This window comes from Pseudorasbora parva, chromosome 1, assembly GCF_024679245.1.
Source record: "Pseudorasbora parva isolate DD20220531a chromosome 1, ASM2467924v1, whole genome shotgun sequence".
Lineage (NCBI taxonomy): Eukaryota > Metazoa > Chordata > Actinopteri > Cypriniformes > Gobionidae > Pseudorasbora > Pseudorasbora parva.
Genome location: NC_090172.1, coordinates 25,940,816 through 25,961,679, shown reverse-complemented (window position 1 = coordinate 25,961,679; position 20,864 = coordinate 25,940,816). Strand labels below are relative to the sequence as shown.

At 38.7% G+C, this 20,864-nt stretch overlaps 1 protein-coding gene across 5 annotated transcripts in view; it reads left to right on the top strand.

Moving 5' to 3' along the window:
* Positions 1-20,864, top strand: part of nhsl2 (NHS-like 2) — a 93,458-nt gene that overhangs the window by 64,812 nt on the left and 7,782 nt on the right. For all 5 annotated transcript variants that reach the window (XM_067437376.1, XM_067437377.1, XM_067437378.1 and 2 more), the window contains 3 exons: positions 14,742-14,894; positions 19,506-19,648; positions 20,101-20,290. In XM_067437376.1, the coding sequence (XP_067293477.1) occupies positions 14,742-14,894; positions 19,506-19,648; positions 20,101-20,290 (486 nt within the window). The remainder of the gene's footprint in view (positions 1-14,741; positions 14,895-19,505; positions 19,649-20,100; positions 20,291-20,864) is intronic.

Below are 20,864 nucleotides of genomic sequence, written 5' to 3'. Positions count from 1 at the left end.
TGTTCACTCTTCCCTTACACCATAACCAATATGAAATATGTACATAGCAGTTAAAGACACCTTATATTAAGTGTGACCACATATTTTCATTTATTCCAGGAAGCTTAAAAGTGCAATTTGGAACTCTCTATTGCCATCTGTGGTTGAAACATAAAATTTCAAGTTACTTTTTTATTTTAGAACATTGTGATTCAGCACATAAATTTGATGAACATTGATAGAAATAATAAAGTCCTACAAGACGTGTGAAAAATAACTTATGTGAGCGGGTTGCATATCTGCTGCAATAGTATCTGGATATTCTTTTCCTTGTTTACGAACATGATGTAAACATGAAAAGACGAGTGATGTAAACCTGAAATGCTCCATGAAATCCAATCGATCCTAAATCACTCATTATTGTGTTGGACAGTTTTTTTTTTTTTTTTTTTTTTACATTTACTTAATATAAAATAGAACTTTTGAAATTTTGTTCAGTTTTACCCACCCAAAATCTCCATAGTGCACTTTTAAAATGCAGAAATATAGGTGTATGTAGTAAAGGCATGTGCACACCAAGAACGGTTACTACAGCGATAACTATTTTAGTGGCCACACCGATGGACGACAACTTTCTGTTTATAGTAAGCATATGCTCCAGTTATGTCATCTGCCACTTTAAATGCTTAAATTCTTTACATTTTGGTTGACTGTCAACATTCATTATATTATATTTGAAAAATATTTAACAACAATCATTATATTCATATTCTGTTTCTTTGTTGCTAATTGTGCACAGAGGACACACTGCAGCTTTAATGTGTCATTTTGAATAAAGGTCAGGCCTAATAAAAATAAATCACCGCATTTTAATCTGTCAATAAACAGAAAAAACTATCCAATCAGTGCTGTAGCCTCTCGTCAAAGTGTTTTGTAATGCTGTGTAATCTTCACTCGTATGAATAATGTCGAAGGGTATATGAGAGGAAGAGTATTGGAGATGATGAGACTATGAACAGGGAAAGATTACCTCCAGAAGGCCAGTGGTCACATTTCCTATCCTCCGCACACTTCCTCTTAGGGAAGTGTGTGAGCTCTTGCATGTTTGTTTATTAGACATACTGACACATAGACACACTTTCACTAATAGCCTGTCTTTCAGCACTTGTCTTTCTCACTGGCACCAGAGGAAACAGACGGGGAGGGGTGAGGCAGTGCAGAGCGAGCCGTGAGGAAGCAGCAGTCACTACAGTCAGCACTGCTGGGACCAACACTGCAGCATATGCAAACACATCACAGCCTCACCAGCACTCGGTGCATGTTTCTGTGGAAAACATGTGAAATGGAGGAGGTGTCATGGAATCTGTTTGTGCTTGCAACAGAAAGAGGAGATTATGCTCATGAGAAAAATTATGCCTCTATTGTGTTTGTGTGAGTAGAGTCTGTCTGTCCGTCCATCCATCCATCCATCCATCCATCCAATTCTAAATCCAAGATCCATCCAATTATATTCTACATCAATCATCCACCCACTTATATTCTACATCCAGCATCCATCCAACATCAATTCATCCAATTACATTCTATATCCATCCATCCATCCATCCATCCATCCATCCATCCATCCAATATTTATCCATCCAATTCTATTCTACATCCAGCATCCATCCAACAACAATTAATCCAATTCCATTCTACATCCATCCATCCATCCAACATTCATCCATCCAATTCTTTTCTACATCCATCCATCCATCCATCCATCCATCCATCCATCCAACATTCATCCATCCAATTCTTTTCTACATCCATCCATCCATCCATCCAATTCTATTCTTCATCCATCCATCCAATTCTATTCTACATTCAGCATCCATCCAACATCAATTCATCCAATTACATTCTATATCCATCCATCCATCCATCCACCCATCCACCCATCCATCCATCCATCCATCCATCCATCCATCCATCCATCCATCCATCCATCCAATTCTATTGTACATCAAACATTCATCCATCAACCCACCCATCCAATTGTATTCTACATCAGTCACCCATCCAATTTCATTCTACATCCATCCATCCATCCATCCATCCATCCAACATTTATCCATCCAATTCTATTCTACATCAAACATCCATCCATCCATCCACCCATTGATCCAATTCCATTCTACATCCATCCATCCATCCAACATTCATCCATCCAATTCTATTCTACATCCAACATCCATCCATCCATCCATCCATCCATCCATCCATCCATCCATCCATCCATCCAATTCTATTCTTCATCCATCCATCCATCCAATTCTATTCTTCATCCATCCATCCAATTCTATTCTACATCCAGCATCCATCCAACATCAATTCATCCAATTACATTCTATATCCATCCATCCATCCATCCATCCATCTATCCATCCATCCATCCATCCATCCATCCATCCAATTCTATTGTACATCAAACATCCATCCATCAACCCACCCATCCAATTCTATTCTACATCAATCATCCATCCAATTTCATTCTACATCCATCCATCCATCCATCCATCCATCCATCCAACATTTATCCATCCAATTCTATTCCACATCAAACATCCATCCATCCACCCATTGATTCAATTATATTCTACATCCATCATCCATCCAATTCTATTCTACTTCCAGCATCCATCCAACATCAATTAATCCAATTCCATTCTACATCCATCCATCCATTCATCCAACATTCATCCATCCAATTCTATTCTACATCCAACATCCATCCATCCATCCATCCAACCATTCATCCATCCATCCATCCATCCATCCATCCAACATTTATCCATCCAATTCTATTCTACATTAAACACCCATCCATCCACCCATCGATTCAATTCTATTCTACATCCAGCATCCATCCAACATCAATTAATCTAATTCCATTCTACATCCATTCATCCATCCATCCATCCATCCATCCATCCATCCAACATTCATCCATCCAATTCTATTCTACATCCAACATCCATCCATCCATCCATCCAATTCTATTCTTCATCCATCCATCCAATTCTATTCTACATCCAGCATCCATCCAACATCAATTCATCCAATTACATTCTATATCCATCCATCCATCCAATTCTATTCTTCATCCATCCATCCAATTCTATTCTACATCCAGCATCCATCCATCAACCCACCCATCCAATTCCATTCTACATCCATCCATTCATCCAACATTCATCCATCCAATTCTATTCTACATCCATCCATCCATCCATCCATCCATCCAATTCTATTCTTCATCCATCCATCCAATTCTATTCTACATTCAGCATCCATCCAACATCAATTCATCCAATTACATTCTATATCCATCCATCCATCCATCCATCCACCCATCCATCCATCCATCCATCCAATTCTATTGTACATCAAACATTCATCCACCAACCCACCCATCCAATTGTATTCTACATCAGTCACCCATCCAATTTCATTCTACATCCATCCATCCATCCATCCATCCATCCATCCAACATTTATCCATCCAATTCTATTCTACATCAAACATCCATCCATCCATCCACCCATTGATCCAATTCCATTCTACATCCATCCATCCATCCATCCAACATTCATCCATCCAATTCTATTCTACATCCAACATCCATCCATCCATCCATCCATCCATCCAATTCTATTCTTCATCCATCCATCCATCCAATTCTATTCTTCATCCATCCATCCAATTCTATTCTACATCCAGCATCCATCCAACATCAATTCATCCAATTACATTCTATATCCATCCATCCATCCATCCATCCATCCATCCATCCATCCATCCAATTCTATTGTACATCAAACATCCATCCATCAACCCACCCATCCAATTCTATTCTACATCAATCATCCATCCAATTTCATTCTACATCCATCCATCCATCCATCCATCCAACATTTATCCATCCAATTCTATTCTACATCAAACATCCATCCATCCACCCATCGATTCAATTATATTCTACATCCATCATCCATCCAATTCTATTCTACTTCCAGCATCCATCCAACATCAATTAATCCAATTCCATTCTACATCCATCCATCCATTCATCCAACATTCATCCATCCAATTCTATTCTACATCCAACATCCATCCATCCATTCATCCAAATATTCATCCATCCATCCATCCATCCAACATTTATCCATCCAATTCTATTCTACATCAAACATCCATCCATCCACCCATCGATTGAATTCTATTCTACATCCAGCATCCATCCAACATCAATTAATCTAATTCCATTCTACATCCATTCATCCATCCATCCATCCATCCATCCAACATTCATCCATCCAATTCTATTCTACATCCAACATCCATCCATCCATCCATCCATCCATCCAATTCTATTCTTCATCCATCCATCCAATTCTATTCTACATCCAGCATCCATCCAACATCAATTCATCCAATTACATTCTATATCCATCCATCCATCCAATTCTATTCTTCATCCATCCATCCAATTCTATTCTACATCCAGCATCCATCCATCAACCCACCCATCCAATTCCATTCTACATCCATCCATTCATCCAACATTCATCCATCCAATTCTATTCTACATCCATCCATCCATCCATCCATCCAATTCTATTTTTCATCCATCAATCCCTCTATCCCTCCATCCATCCATCCATCCATCCATCCATCCATCCATCCATCCAGTTCTATTCTACATCAAACATACATGACCGAGACCCCATGGCATCAAAATTAGATTCTTTTTAGTTTATGCCTGTAAGCTTTAAGCTAATCTATACACTAGTGTACTTCTGGGTGTGCCTGCTGTCCACCAGTTTGTGTGCTTTGTTGTCATGGTATCTTATTAATTCACACCTGTTCTAAGTTTCATTAATCATCCTCTTGTGTATTTTTCTAGTCTTGGTTTTGGTTCAGTCTTTGGCCATTCTCGTCGATGTAAATTTGGGTGTTCTGTTCCCATGTTTATGTACTAAATTATGCAGTATTATGTTGCTTTTGAGTCATAAATAAGGAAAGGACTGCTGTGATTGAATCCTGCACTTTTAAAAGCATGCAATTTACTGCACTGCTTTGACCAACAGCAACAGACGGCAACAAGGGTACATGTCTCTAGTTTTATTCTATTGTTATTCTATTTTACATGTCTCTAGTTTTATTATTATCTGTTTTATTCATACATTTTTTATTCCACTTCCCTGCATCTTGTGTATGTTTGTACATTTTGTTCTTTCCCACGTCTATGAAAAGTCCCCACATAGTAAACCAGATGTATGTGCATGGACGTGTGTGTGTGTGTGTGTGTGTGTGTGTGTGTGTGGTGTGTGTGTGTGTTTTAAACAGGTTCTGTGTAATGGCCCCTTTCTCCTCTGGGAACAAGGACAGAAAATTTGATGACTTGTACATTTTTGTCCAATAAATCACTCTCTATTATAAGGATGTCTCTTCCTATAATGGGTTAATACCACCTGCCTTCTTTTAGCAATAATAACAAGTAGCAAATCATGGTTTGTTTGTGTGCCTTCAGTGGTGTGAACTCTTGTTCATAATCGTGTTACTTGGACTAAAAATGAATTAACTGAAATTCCTTTAGAAAGTGTCTTCATTGCTTTCATCCCTGATACAAGCCTTCAAGTGTAGCTTTACTGAGCTGCGATGAAAAAAGGACTAATATTCCCTTCTTTCTTATTTCAAGAGAAAATGCATCAACAACACGAAAGAAAAGTGAGCATGGACTCGAAAGATATAGAGATCCAGTATAAGAATGTTTCACTCTATCTGTGCTCACAGCTTCTCCATCACACTATACATACAGTTACCATGGAGAGAAAGACAACAGAGAGACATATTTCCATAAATATGAGCTGTGTCCATGTACTGAATGTGAGTCTGGCTTACCCTTTGTGTTGATTTTTACACTTGCATCGTAGTTTCCAGACCTCGGCTGAACATTTCTGGGCAGAAATGGCAGCTGAGAGCGGATGTTAGTGCTTTCATCATTAGCTGATCGATTTAATTAATTGAGCGTCTGTTTTATGCGATCACTTTGAGGACTGAGATTGTTTTTGTCTCGTACACACCATCTGCTGGTGTAAATCACCTTCATTCACTGCAGTGTTTCGCAGCTTTTTATTGGTGCTTGTCCAGGTGTGGTGGTGATGTTGTCATGAACCTTCCCTTAACTACATCGGACATTTTTAGATCACTATCGCCTCACGTTCGGTGCTGCTATGTACATTCTCAATGTGCAACCCAGTAAAAAACCCATCAAGGGCTCTAGCCCTGCTTGACGGTGTGGAAAGGCTTCAATCTCACACATCAGTGAAAGGAAAGAGGGAAAGATTGGGTGAAGGGCAGAAAGAGAGTTTGGATTGAGATTCATGCCACTACAATTATCCTGTGAGAGTAATTGCTTTTTGGCAGCACTCTCTGTACGATCACAGAGCAAAAACACAATTCCAGCGTGTATGTAAGAAAATTGTGCAAGCCGATATGGGTTGGTGAGGGATACTGACACCATTTTACTAATGTATACAGTGTATTCTTCTTTACCAATATTGGATCTGTGCAAGATTCTATCGTCATGTCTAAACACGCGTGTGAAGTAAAGAGCCCAAGCTTGAGATAAAATTATGATAACATCTGAATAAAAAGGGAATCACTCATCAAAGCTCCCAGCATTGGCTAAGTAGAGAATATTTAATGAAAGTCAAATTCAATTTTATGCACTTTTTTATTAGTTTATATATAACCAAGGGGGGTTTGAGAAGGGAGGCAGTGATCACTAAAAAAAAAAAAAAAAAAAAAAAAACAGGGATGAGAAAATAATTGAGTCAACAAAAACTGAGCGCAAATTATGAAATATGAGATGAAATGGTGTATAAAAGTAACACTGTCCGATTGCGACACATTCTCTTCAAGCTCCTGTAATATGCCGTGGATGTGAGGGAAGAAGGATGAAATACATGAGAGCTGATTACCAGCTAAACCACGTCAATAATGCACGCTTGTCATGTTCTCTTCATCACTATGATTTCATCAATGACTTCATCACTGTCATAATTTATAAATATGGTAAACGTAAGCTCAAACGTCAAACAAGCACAGTTGAGCTTCCGTTTATATGTCATGTGCTGCGCATTGATCACAAATAGAAGCCTAAATTAAATCTGTTCATCATATAAACCCATTTTTTCTTTTCAAAAGATTTGGATTTAACTGCTTGACTGATTAAATGGATTTTATTAAAGGGTTACTTCAGCGATTAGCATATGGCTTTGTATCAGTAGATACCCTGAAGTATATTCAAATGATTGTGCTTTCCCCCCTCATATCCCCCTGAGACAAGAGATTTATGCACTTTATTTCTGGAAAAATTCCTCCTATGACGCAAATTGACAATATTTGCATCATAGGAGGAATGTTTGGCCAGAGGCTAAAGACTACAGCCAGCAGAGGGAGCCATTTCCGCATGTTTTCAACTCGCACATGGGGGATGGGAGATTACACTCTGCCTGTAGCTGCAAGCTGAGCTCTCCCTGCGCTCTCATTTAAACGGAGCTATGGTGAGCAATGTAAGTCTTTTAACATCTCAAATTAATTTCTATGAAAGTTAAACTTGCAAAGGCATGAACTGAAACGTGCCAGACTGAACTCGCGTTCTGAATGTATGCCGCGAGTGTAGTCATGATTACCTCAGCTCTCATCATGAGAGCTCATTAGCTCATTTATCTGACACCTGCAGTTAGTGCTGTGATACTCGCGCGGTGACTCACTCATTATATTGAACAGACACGTTCAGTTTTTAATTGTAGTGTTTTCTCCAACTCAGTCACAGTAGTCAAGTAGGTGGCTTTGGGAATGGCCTCACAGGGCAGCGAAGCATTCTGGGAATTGTATTTTTTCATCCCCATGAGACAAAATACATTTTCTGTCTTTTCTCAGTCTAGAAGGCACCAAATTCAAAAATAATTTCACATTTATACTACATTGATGACCCAGTTTAAATACAGATTCATCTTTCCAGCGCTGAAGTACCCCTTTAAAAATAAACTAACTTGCACTGTAGCGCCCCCTGCCCTCTTAGGATGTCACTCCTCCTAAGTTCTTTTATGGTGGAGAAGTGGGTTCAGTTAAAGGAGTCATGTACTGGCGTTTTCATTTTTGTATACTGTTGTCTGAGGTCAAGTAATGATGTTCGTGTGGTTTTTACATTCAAAAACATCATAACTAATAAGTAATAGGCTATTTTCTACTCTGGTTTTGAGGCTCTCTCCAAAACCTTGGGTTTTAATGGGTGTTTTAATGCACTTGGAAGTAAACGCCCACGGCTAGGATTGGATAAGATTTGCATATTTAATGAGCTTCAGGTCTCCTGCCAGTTCACATGAGGGACGGATTGTTTTGAAAGTGACAACCGGAATGGCTCGTAAACGTCTTTATCAAACAAACAATGATTCATTTCTCATCCACCCACGAATGATTGGGCTATTAGTTTTGTATTACATATACATAACCTGCACGATCGGTCGATATAAGCAAGGGCGTAGATATGGTTCGAACATTGGGGGGGTTGAACGTTGGTGTGCTGCGTGTTATTTTTATATATATATATATCAATTAATCAATCAACGTTATTTATATAGCGCTTTTACAATCACGATTGTGTCAGTGTCAAACAGGATAATATTGCATCAAAATTAGATTTGTCTGTACTGTCGTTCTGGAGAAAACAGTGATGTTATCAGCTTATTTTAATTTATCATATAGCGACAATGTTGGCAGATCCGTATTATAGTTTATAGAATTAATTAAAACCTAAATCATAAATTTTATCTGTATAAATAGTTGAATAACTTTGATCATAATTTTAGTGTCCCCAACTGAGCAAGCCAAGCCAAAGGCGAACGTGGCAAGGAACCAAAACTCCACCAGGGCATGATGGAGAAAAATAAACCTTGGGAGAAACCAGACTCAGTCGGGGTGCCAGTTCTCCTCTGGCATATTAACACACTGTGTATGATTATTATTCTGGCAACCTTACAGGTCAGAAATCATAATAGATCGGATTATTAAAAATTTCAGGGTATCACGGAAGAGACGGGTTTATTTAGGATGGTGCGTCGATTACACAAGAGTATGGATACATGAAAGATCGGAATTATTGCGCCGGAGACGGGTTATATGTATATATATATATCTTTTTTTAATGTGTATTGCTATTGGATAATTTCTATCTATCTATCTATCTATCTATCTATCTATCTATCTATCTATCTATCTATCTATCTATCTATCTATCTATCTATCTATCTATCTATCTATCTATCTATCTATCTATCTATCTATCTATCTATCTATCTATCTATCTATCTATCTATCTATCTATCTATCTATCTATCTATCTATCTATCTATCTATCGATCGACCATAACATCATTTTCAACACACTTAAAGGTATCTTATATGATAAACAGAGCTGCATTACCTCAAAATCATAACCGGAAGAGCGGATTAGTGCAGTCGCCCGGCGACTGTGTCCCGTCCCGTCATAATAAAAGTCCCGGTGTTCGCGAGCCGGGTATTTGTTTAACAATCGCTCCAGCGGCCGTGCTCAGCTCCACAACACTCGGTCCTGCTCTGCTTCACACTACAGTAACGTTAATAACCACATGCATGAACGTGATTTCTGCCCGAGTGCTATTCTGTGAGGTGAAGACTAAATGTTCCAAGATGGTGCGCTCAAACTTTGCATCATCAAACTACGCATTTGTTTGGAATAGGCGCCCCCCAGTGGACGGAAAGTTGTATAGTGCAGCTTTAATATGATGAAAACTAAAGAATTAGTTTGTACTGAAATATTAGATTTTTTTGTCTGCAGCAAAATCTTGGCAGCTCTGAGCGCAGTTTGAGACATTGTTGCGATCTCTTCTGAAACCCTAGATGAAGGCATACTATATGAGATTACTGAGAATTTTTCTACTCTGGGTTTGTAAGGCTTTGGTTATACTATTCTAAACTTTCGGCACTTTGTGCTGTTTATTTGATGTTGTACCAGCAGACACGTCTGACAAATCTCATCTGGATACATTCTGCACAATGACAATGAGAAGAGTTGAGACAAAATGCCTATAAATATTGAAGTGGGTAACAGCAGCAGCCTGGTTGTTTCTCTTTGTTTCTCTTGGCCGTTGTCTTCTTTTAACTGGATATGCCACTTTGAAGAGCAAACAAACATAAGAAGCAAATCATTTATTTAGTTTCTGGAGGCAGGCCTAGTATAACCAAAATATACAGAATATGCTTTGAATCAGCACAGTGTATTCGTTGTGGCCTGCATGACATGCCATTTCTAAATGTGAAAAGCCAAGTATAGTTTCTAAAAAACAAATAGCTTCTGAATCGACATGTAAGGGCCTTGCTGCAGAGATGTCATGCCGTGTTTAATGTCCTGTAGTTCAAAGATTCAGCTCATGCACGTTAATCATCAGCTAATGAAGGTCAGAACATTGGTCTAATTAAGTGTATCATGCATGTGACTGAGTATAGTGGAGTTCAGATGGTACAGCAGGAAATGGAAACAAGGAAAGATTTTTATAATAGACCTTGAAGCTGTAATCCTTAACTTTTTTATTTCCGGTTAAAAAATTATCCAGTAAGTAAAGTATATGAATGGTCCATGAAGTAAATAACCAGCCAGTTTTTAAAATCGATCTCCTTACCTAGCCTGATTCACAACAGTAATAATGTGTGATGTAATTCGAGTGGTACTGGTGGACTTCAGTGGGCAATACGAGCATGTTGCCATTTAACTTTGTGCCATTACATCATGTCTGTATACATGAAGAAGGAGTCCCGGCTAGAAGGATATATCGCATTTGAGCATGCTGCAGGTGGCAGATCATTTTATAGCCTTTTGAAGGCTATAAAAGTTTAAGATATTTTATATTTAGTTTGAGAGTATATCTAGTAGCTGATCTTGAATTATCCTGTTATGACATCATAACAGGAACAGTTACCTCCCCTTCCTCTGCTTTGCCCGCCCAGAGAATTAGTAGAGAATGGATTCAGTTTATCGTCGTGATGTCAGCAAGGGCTTTACCATACAGATTCAACAGTATCACCACAAACAGTGAGTAACAGTGTTCAGTAATGCCTGATCTGGGATCAGTGAGTTCTGATGTGTAGCTAATCAATTTCTAAGTCGTTTAAAACTGTCGGTCCCGCCGCTGGCCGTCTTGATGCATCAGTGAATCAAGCCAGTGACTAAAACCATCAACTTCACGTCATTTCTGTTAGCAGTATGAAACAAATCTGTTATTTAAGTGATTAAACTACAGAGAGCAATCAAAGAACAATCGTTAAAATGTTCCGATTGGTCAATCACACGTTTGAATGATACTGCTCATTATGCTCAACAGAAGCTCTTACTGTATCATGTTGATGTCGTGTTTGTTGTTAGCTGTGGTGAAAGCATTTTGTGAGAGAAATAATGTTGCAAAGTTCACTCGTGTTTATTCAGAGCTCTCAGATACAAACAAAATAAACTCGTGCTCTCAAAAACTCGGTACAATAACACTTTCTCAGCAATCTTTCCCCAGCTCTCTCTCTCTCTCTCTCTCTCTCTCTCTCTCTCTCTCTGCTCCTGCTCGTGCCTCACTAAACCACGCCCCCTCCGCACGTAATCTCCTTTCAAATGTAAAGATGTCAACCAATCACAACAGTGGGTGTTTTCACTGAAGACTCACAGCAGACACGCCTCTTGAAACAAAGCATTCAAGCCAGAGGGCTAATATCAGTATAGAAAAAATGCCTTTTATTTCTAAATTATGACTTTTTTAATGTAAAAAGGAACAACATTAGGGTGAGTCATTAATGACATTTCATTTTTGGGTGAACTAACCCTTTAATCTTGCTGTGGTTCCACCATTATGGAAGTAATTATTTTTTGCCTGATTTATTGTACTGATAGTGTTTAATCAAATGTACAGTTCATGTAGGTTGTTTAAAATAAATGCGTTGAGGTTGTTTAAAAGGTGAATGACTTCTAGAACATCAGTCCAGGCTAACCTTTCACCTTTCTTATTTTTTCACTCCTACACAGCCCTCCTGACCATAATAAAAATAAATAATACATTTTGTAAATTAAAAAACAAACAAAAACATTATTAAAGTATGTTTTACATGAAAATACTATTTCAGTCTTTCTAAATGTTCATGTATAACTGATGTTTTAACTTATGTTTGTCCTGATGCTCAACATGTTGACTCAGCTTTACATTCCATCAATCTTTATGCTTTGAAGATCAGTCAGAGTTATGTAAGCGGAAGAAATAGCATATTAATTTCCTCTTGGAGAACTAGTGCTGAAGTTGTAATTAAGTGTGCTCAGTTAACCTCTTGGGAGATAAGTAAGCGTCGTCCTTTTTCATCAGTGTCTTTTTCTGTCTCTCTGCTATCTGGCAGTAAGCTTTAAATAAAGATGTGTTGTTGGTTTGCAGGATTATAAAAGTATAAAAACGTATGAATCATTTTGCCTTAACTGTTGCTTTAAAAAGGGAGCTTTGTGACATGTTTTTGTTAAAATAGGAGATTATTTTGTTCTTCGGTCATTATGTTAATTTATCATTCACAATGCAATCTCTTCTCAAAACTCTTCTCATGTTTTCCTTTTTTACAAAACAAGATAGTTCAAATGACAACTCTCAGAATAGTAATTAGCATGTTATTGAATATGGTAATGTTATTATGTATTTGGTCTTGGCAGGCTAGATCTGCTGCTGATTGTTGTTGCTGCTGCAGAGCAAGATGGACTTGCTATTGCTAACAGATACACAGACGTGCTGCTGTGAGCATGTAAAATATACTGCTGCTGCATAAAAAGACATACATAAATATATAAAACAAAAAGCAGTAGGGCCACCCTCAACTTAAGATTTTTTGTTGTCTTCATTTAAGCGATTTAAGCGTTTAGTAATTGCGTGTTTCTATTAATAAGCCAGAAATCCTAATAATGCCTATATAAAATACATAGCCTAATCAGTGCTTAAACGGATAGAGCTTGCTATAGCGTACCAGGAAACATATTGATTTATATTGAAAGTATATCGTTAAAAATATAGAAGGAGAGTGTCAAAACATTTGAATAATTTATTGGTAGTTTTCTGTTCTCTGCTGCAAAGATTAAGTCGACAATGCATCTTCACAGTCGACGTGCTTATATATGCACGTTTCATATGGATTACATGAGCTGAGAATTGTTTTCCGCTTGAATTGATTGACAATTGCTTGATATTTCAAGCTTTCTATATTTCTCATGTCTGTGAGACAAGTACATGCTGTGTTTTGGTTCATTTTTGTTACTGCTCAAGTTCACAGATCCCAAACCATCCTGTTTGTTCTCTTTATTTTACAAAAGCACATTTTGTTGTTATTGTGAGTTTACAGAAATAAAAGTAGAACCTTTACAGGTGAACCCTAAAGTAGACCCTATCACAGCCGGTGTGATTTTGCCACTTCCTGTGGATTTCTTTTTTCCTGCTACTAACCATCTAATACAATTTTGGTCAACCATGCCTCTTCTAGCCGACTAACGGTTAGTCGACTATTAGGAGGGAGCCCTTAAAAGCAGATTTAGGCATGTTGAACTGGGGGAGGTGGATGATTTCAGAGGAACTCTGATAGCATGCTACATGACCAGTTTACAGTAAACACTAAACCAGACTATACAAATGTTTAGCAAGCAATCTCATTGGCTGAAGGATCAGCAGAGGCCCATCAGCTTATGCCATGCATGTAGTAATGGTGTGATTGCTTGAAAATGTCATGCAAAGGACCTATCAGCCTATAGAGTTTTATGACTGTAGATATTTTTAGCCTGGGAAAAACCAGACAACTTCCGGCAAATTTATATTTGCTCTGCAAGTTAAAAGATATTTCAGTAGTCTACAATAAATTATTCTGAGCAGTCAACTCTTGTTAGATAACTATAATGATAACTATATTAGCATCCACAACACAATCATGTTCAGTTCACTATTAAATGTTTAAGCTTTTTAGAGTCAATAGATTATGATTCAATGCTTTAATCGATGATCAGATTCCAACAATATCATTCCTCTGTGTTAGTTGTGGTGTGGACTTCCCTATTCTCATTAATAATTATTCATTATTAATAATTTATTGTTATCATTATCATCCTTGGTGTGAATGGCTTTATTTATACAGATGCTGCAGCACTACCATAAACCAAAAGAGAAAAAAACCTTGTTAGTTTTATTAACGTATGCCAGTTTGTTCTTTCTGTTGGGTCTCCAGTTTAATTTGCCAGACAGAAAAACATATTAGGGTTGTAATTAATTAATTGTTATGATTACAAGATTGCAGTCCTTTGATCGCAAATCTAGTGTGCGGTTGATTCGTTGGATGTCTCCACCTCTCTGCTGCCATAGTAGGCAAATATATAAAAAGATATGCAAATTATCAGTTTTTATTTATGTACTGTATCTTTTTTCTTCCCTCCCTCCTTTCCGCATCTCTCTCTCTCTCTCTCTCTCTCTCTCTCTCTCTCTCTCTCTCTCTCTCTCTCTCTCTCTCTCTCTCTCTCTCTCTCTATCTGTATCTCTTGTTCTTCTCCCCTCCCTCTCTCTCTCTCTCTCTCTCTCTCTCTCTCTCTCTCTCTCTCTCTCTCTCTCTCTCTCTCTCTCTCTGCCAGCCGCCACCAACTTGGACTCGGAGAGCAAACGAACGGCCCACTTCCAATCGTCATGGCAACAGCATGTGAATGTGTTCGGCTCGTGGAGTAGGCCGGAGTGTGTGCAGGAACTGCACCAGGAGGCTCAGCTGAACCTACAGAGTCTGCTTCAAGGTAGGAGAGTCAACTGCAGGCGCTTCATCTGTGTGTTTTGGTGCCACGAGAGGTTGTGCAGCACGACCGTCTTTGGCTGCCTGGATCTGCCCATCATGTGTTTTCGTTTTGTATTTGTGGGTGTGTGTTTTGCGTTGCCTTGCATGCGTGTTGCCTGTGAATATCCTCCACTTCCATTCCCATTCTATGTTTCCCCGTGCGGGTAAGAGAGGCACTGTTTGTTTTTCTTTTCCTCTGAGCATCCTCATGTTTTCCCTCAACTCGTCTCCCATCATTCCCCCTCTATTTCTGACTCATACTTTGTCCTTCTTTATGATCCATTAGACTCATTTCCATTTGTAGAGAATACACAGTCTCCCCTTCTCTTCCGCTTTTTCCGTTCGCTGAATGAATATGTCAGTGCTCTTGACTCCTGCCGCTGTGTGTGTCTGACTGTACATGGTTGAATTTCCCTCTTTTATCTCTTTCTTGCTTGATGTCAGCTATTAATATTTATCTGTGAGGTATGAGATACTATTCTGGTTTAAGCTCCGCATCAGATCGACTGGGCAGCTGTTGCTTAAACAGTGAGTGGGTGGTCAGTGTTTACAAATGTGTGGCACTGTGCTATGTGCATAAACAGCAATTTGCCATTGCATATGCCTGTCTGCCATTCAAGGATGTAGCCAAATGTCAACCCTTGGGGGAAGTTTACGAATCTGTCATTTGACTAAGAAACCCAATGATTAAAAATGTATCTTAATATTGAGGGAGATGCGCAAGTTATATTTATTATAACTTTGAAAACACTGAAATTCGGACAATGCAGTTAACAACTTGTTTTGGAAAGCTCAATTAGTTGCAAAAGAAAGTCACATTTTATCTAAAGGCTAATTGCCAGCTTATCTTGACCTTGAATACACAGATCAGGCATAACATATGACCACTAACAGGTGAAGTGAATAACACTGATTATCTCTTCATCACAGCAATTGTTAGTGTATGGGATAAATGAGGCAGCAAGTGAACTTTTCCCCCCAAAGTTGATGTTTTAGAAGCAGGAAAAAGGGGCAAATGTAAGGATTTGAGTTTGACAAGGGCCAAATTGTGACGGCTAGACAACTGGGTCAGAGCATCTCCAAAACTGCAGCTCTTGTGGGGAGTTCCTGGTCTGCAGTGGTCAGTATCTATCAAAAGTGGTCCAAGGAAGGAAGAGTGGTGAACCAGCGATAGGGTCATGGGTGGCCAAGGCTCATTGATGCATGCAGGGAGTGAAGGCTGTCCTGTGTGGTCCGATCAAACAGAAGAACTACTGTAGCTCAAATTGCTCAAGAAATTAATGCTGGTTCTGATAGAAAGGTTTCAGAATTAACATAGCCGGAGACCAGTCACCAGGGAGTCAATGCTGCCCTTGTCCACTGCCTAAAGCGCCACTAGTGGGCACACAAAGCAATGGAAGAAGGGGGCCTGGTCTGATGAATCACGTTTTCTTTGACATCACATGGATGGCCAGGTGCGTTGCTTACCTGGGGAACACATGGCACCAGGATGCACTATGGGAAGAAGGCAAGCCGGCAGAGGCAGTGTGATGCTTTGGGCAATGTTCTGCTGGGAAACCTTGGGTCCTGCCATCCATGTGGATGTTACTTTGACACGTACCATCTACCTAAGCATTGTTGCAGACCGGGTAAACCCTCTCATGGAAACGGTATTCCCTGGTGGCTGTGGCCTCTTTCAGCAGGATAATGCACCCTGCCACAAAGCAAAATGGTTCAGGATCAGGAATGTTTGATGAGCACAACAATGAGTTTGAGGTGTTGACTTGGCCTCCAAATTCCCCAGATCTCAATCCAATCGAGCATCTGTGGGATGTGCTGAACAAACATGTCCATGGAGGCTCCACCTCACAACTTACAGGACTTAAAGGATCTGCTGCTAACATCTTGGTGCCAGATACCACAGCACACCTTCAGGGGTCTAGTGGAGTCCATGCCTAGACTGGATCAGGGCTGTTTTGGCAGCAAAAGAGGAACCAACACAAGTCATAATGTTATGCCTGATCAATGTATGTGCCAATTATATATTTGTATATTGATATAGTTGTAGTTATTTCCTATTTATTTTATATATAATATTATAATGCATTATAAGAATTTTTTTATAATAGAAAAATTATTGTGGCTTATCGTAATATTTGATTGGAAAACAACACTGTCCTGTCCTTATCTTTCACTGGCCTACTCATATTATATTTGCAAACTAAGAGGCCCAGCAACATTGAAGAGAACAGGCATCCATAGGACTTAAGCTAATCAGCGATATTGTGCATATCCCCCTCCCCCATGATTATAAATGATTTGTGTTCAGTTATAAATGAGAAACAAAGTCCAAATGGAAATAGACCAGACGCAAACTCCCCAAATTGACAAGAAAAGGAACATTGTTGCACTTGACCTCTTCCATTCCTTTACTGCATACACAAGACAAGGAGTGACCCATTTTTTAATAAATGGTTGGTTTTCAGTGAGCATCTTGTTAGGCGATGCTTTGAGGTCATTCATGACCACTCATACACGCTTGAGTGGTTGGCATCTTGTCTAGGCGAGCCATTTGATTGGCTGATAAGAATGGAGATTTTTGAGTCCCATTAGTTTTACTGACTGGCCCAAGATCAGGACAGGGGAGGGGAGGGATTGTGTTTAAAATACATTCTCACACACAGACACACACACGCACGCACGCACACACACACACACACACACACACACACACACACACACACACACACACTTACTCACTCACTCATTCTCATTGTTGCTTTTGGTACCCTACTATTCCATACATCATCTTTGAAGTTTTGATATTGGCCTTTGAAGCCTACCCTTCCACAGAGGCTGTGTTTGGAGAGTTCTGACTCTATCTAGTTTACTTTCTTCTCTTTTAGTAGGAACTTACTTTGGTATGCCTTTCCATGAATGTTTAGCATTTAGTTTGTATTTTCAGCATCATTACTCCAGTCTGCAGTGTCACATGATCCTTCAGAAATCATTCTAATATGCATTTCTTATTATTATCAATGTTGAAAAAAGTTGTGATGCTTATTTTGTAATTTAAAATTTAAAAACAATTTGATACAGTGATAATTTTGTAAGGATTCTTTAATTAATATAAATTTAAACAGAACAGTAACATTTGTTTTATATATATTTGTAACAATTTAACTTCTTTACAATTTAAATCATTAACTGTCAATTTGATTAATGAATTGCAACTTTTCTGCACAAAAGTATTCTTTAAAAAAATCATATTGACCCCAAAAATAAATGGTAATGTATATACAGTAGGAAGGTTATAACTTTAATATAGCAGAGCGTTTGGAAAAGTGAGGATAGTTATGTATATGGAAGAGGAATTTGCTGTGTGGTTTGCGTGTAGAATGCTTTGCATGTTGGCCTGTGTTTACAGAGGTCGGTCTTGTTACAGCTGCAGTAAACTATTAGTCATAACGCATTCCAAAATGATCTTTTCATTTTTTCACTTTGCTTTCCATGGGATTTTATGCATCAGATTACATAGTTTGGTCCATCAGTCTTTGCAGTACATTTAGCACAAGTGATTCCCTGAGTAACTTGAGGTCTAAGGCTAACTGCAGGATTGTCTTTCTGTGTATCTCATTAGTGTGGCAATTTGAAAGCCATCTGGTCAAGTATCATTCCTGGAATAGAATTATCTCCATTCGGCATGATGAATAAAATGCCAACACATATTCAAAAGTTGTGCATGTGGCAGTGCACAGCTGTGGGCTGTAGTTTTGCTGCAGTCTCACACTTTGTTTTGTGAAGGTTTAGGATTTCAGCTGTGTGCTCTATTCTGCTCTGTCCCAGCATGTGAAGAGGACTCGACTCAACGAGGCTAAACTTGGGGCTTTGGGCTATTGTTGACTCCGGAGGTATGCCATTGTCTTAGACAGCCTGCCATTGCTAGGCAACCCCAAGTCTAAGAGTGTGGCATCCCAGTTCAGGAAAAGAGGGATCAACCCCCCCTCATCCCCAAACACAATCACACACACAGAGACCATATCATTGAGGACTATTATCGATAGACTGAACGTGTTTTATACAAACATTAACATTTTATAGTAATAACATTTACCTTACCCCTCAAGCTAAACCTCACAGAATCCAGTCGACATTTTTAGATTTAAAATCAAAACTCAATTTATGAGCCTTTCAAGTAGTGAGGACAACTTAAATGTCCTTCCAAGCCAGTAGGCCCTGTTTGACATTTGAAGACATTTGTGAAAGTCCAGCTCTCACGAGTATAGCCAAACAAGTAAACAGTTACTGGTAAAGGACTTGAATAAGTGAAGGATAGTGTTTTTGTATGTGTGTTTTTGAGTTTACAGTGGGAGGGGTTAAAGAGAATGTTTTGGGGGATTAAAATGGCTACTAGAATGGGGTGGGGTCTTGTGAGGGGAGTCCTTGGAATGAATGCAATGGTAATCATTCTGTTTACAAGAGCCCTAGGGAACATTTCTGACAAAGAGGGAGAACGATTTAATTAATTTATTTCAGTGTCTCTTAGAGCTGTTGCTATCTTTAAAACTAGCATGTTGTGTCTGTGTCTACTCAGATTTTGAGGAGCAGTTGTATGATAACAGAGTGACAGGACAGACATTCAGACAAACTTCTTCTCTGAGCTCGGAGGACACGTCAACCACTCTCAGCCGATCCCCTTCCTCACTCAACAACAAAAAGACCGAGTTCGTCTTTGTGGTAACTACTTGTATGCTTTCTTTTTAGCACTTATACTAATGAAAGAAAGGTTTTATTGAGCATTTTGAAGTCCCTGAATTCTGAGTTGTGTGCCATCAACCAACTCATTTGTTTCCTGTAAACCATTAATGTTTTGTATAAAGTTTGCAAATCTAATTAGATATGGCTTTCCCCGAGTGAAACAGCTACAGGCTTCTCTGTGTTGGTGGTTTTGAGTGTGTAAACAAACAGTAGCTTAAGAATTCTGCAAAATCATTTACTAAAAAAACATAATATCTCAATTCAGTATTTAAATATAAAGTAAATTAATTAAATATTCATTCATTGAATTTACAAATTCTGCTATACATGCAGATTTATACTTAATACACCTCAAAATCCATATTAACAAATGGTTATGTATTTGAATAATTACATAATTCATTACAAATACAAATTCTTTCTCTCTTTAGCCTGCTAATAAACAGGTGTGTGAGGATGAGACAACGACTTTAGGGGTTCGGGCGCAGGACCCGACCCCCTGCGGATCAGAGAAGTCCCTTCTAGGGTGGAATGCCTCACTGAGTCCAGCTGTTGCAGAGAAACCTCGCTGGTACCTGGGCCGACATACTCCAGCTCACCTTGTACCCATTGAGATCACAGGTAAAGGAGACCTGGCATACTGTCATGCTAAGTATATCTGTATGTTTTAAAGTCTTTTTAGGGTCATTGATGTGTAGTTAATGTTAATAACTTTGTTGTGCAAGGTTTTACAATATTTTCCCAATGTATTAGCTATTTTAAAGCTTTTTTAATGGAATGAGTGTATATTATGGAGTGAGATTTTTTTGGTGTGTACAGCTGATGTTCTGTACAATTTGGGAAAGAAAATCTAGCATGACATACACTGAACAAAAGTGTCTCCCCACTAAGAAAGTCCTAGGTCACTTGAAGTAGTTCTGTTTTTGGTCTTGCAAATCATATTATCATCAACATCATCACAGGCAACCCCATTTCTTAGTTCTTATGTCTGCTTACCTAAGAGTTTATACGTCAGATAAGATAGCTTGCATTTATGTTTTTATATGTACTTTAAATGTTAAAGCATTTGCTCCTTTCTCAAACATGCACCCTAGCTCTTGAAGTAGTGATCCTCTCTCTCTCTCTCTCTCTCTCTCTCTCTCTCTCTACTCTCTCTACTGGACACAGTAGAGAGATGGTTGGATCCATAAACACA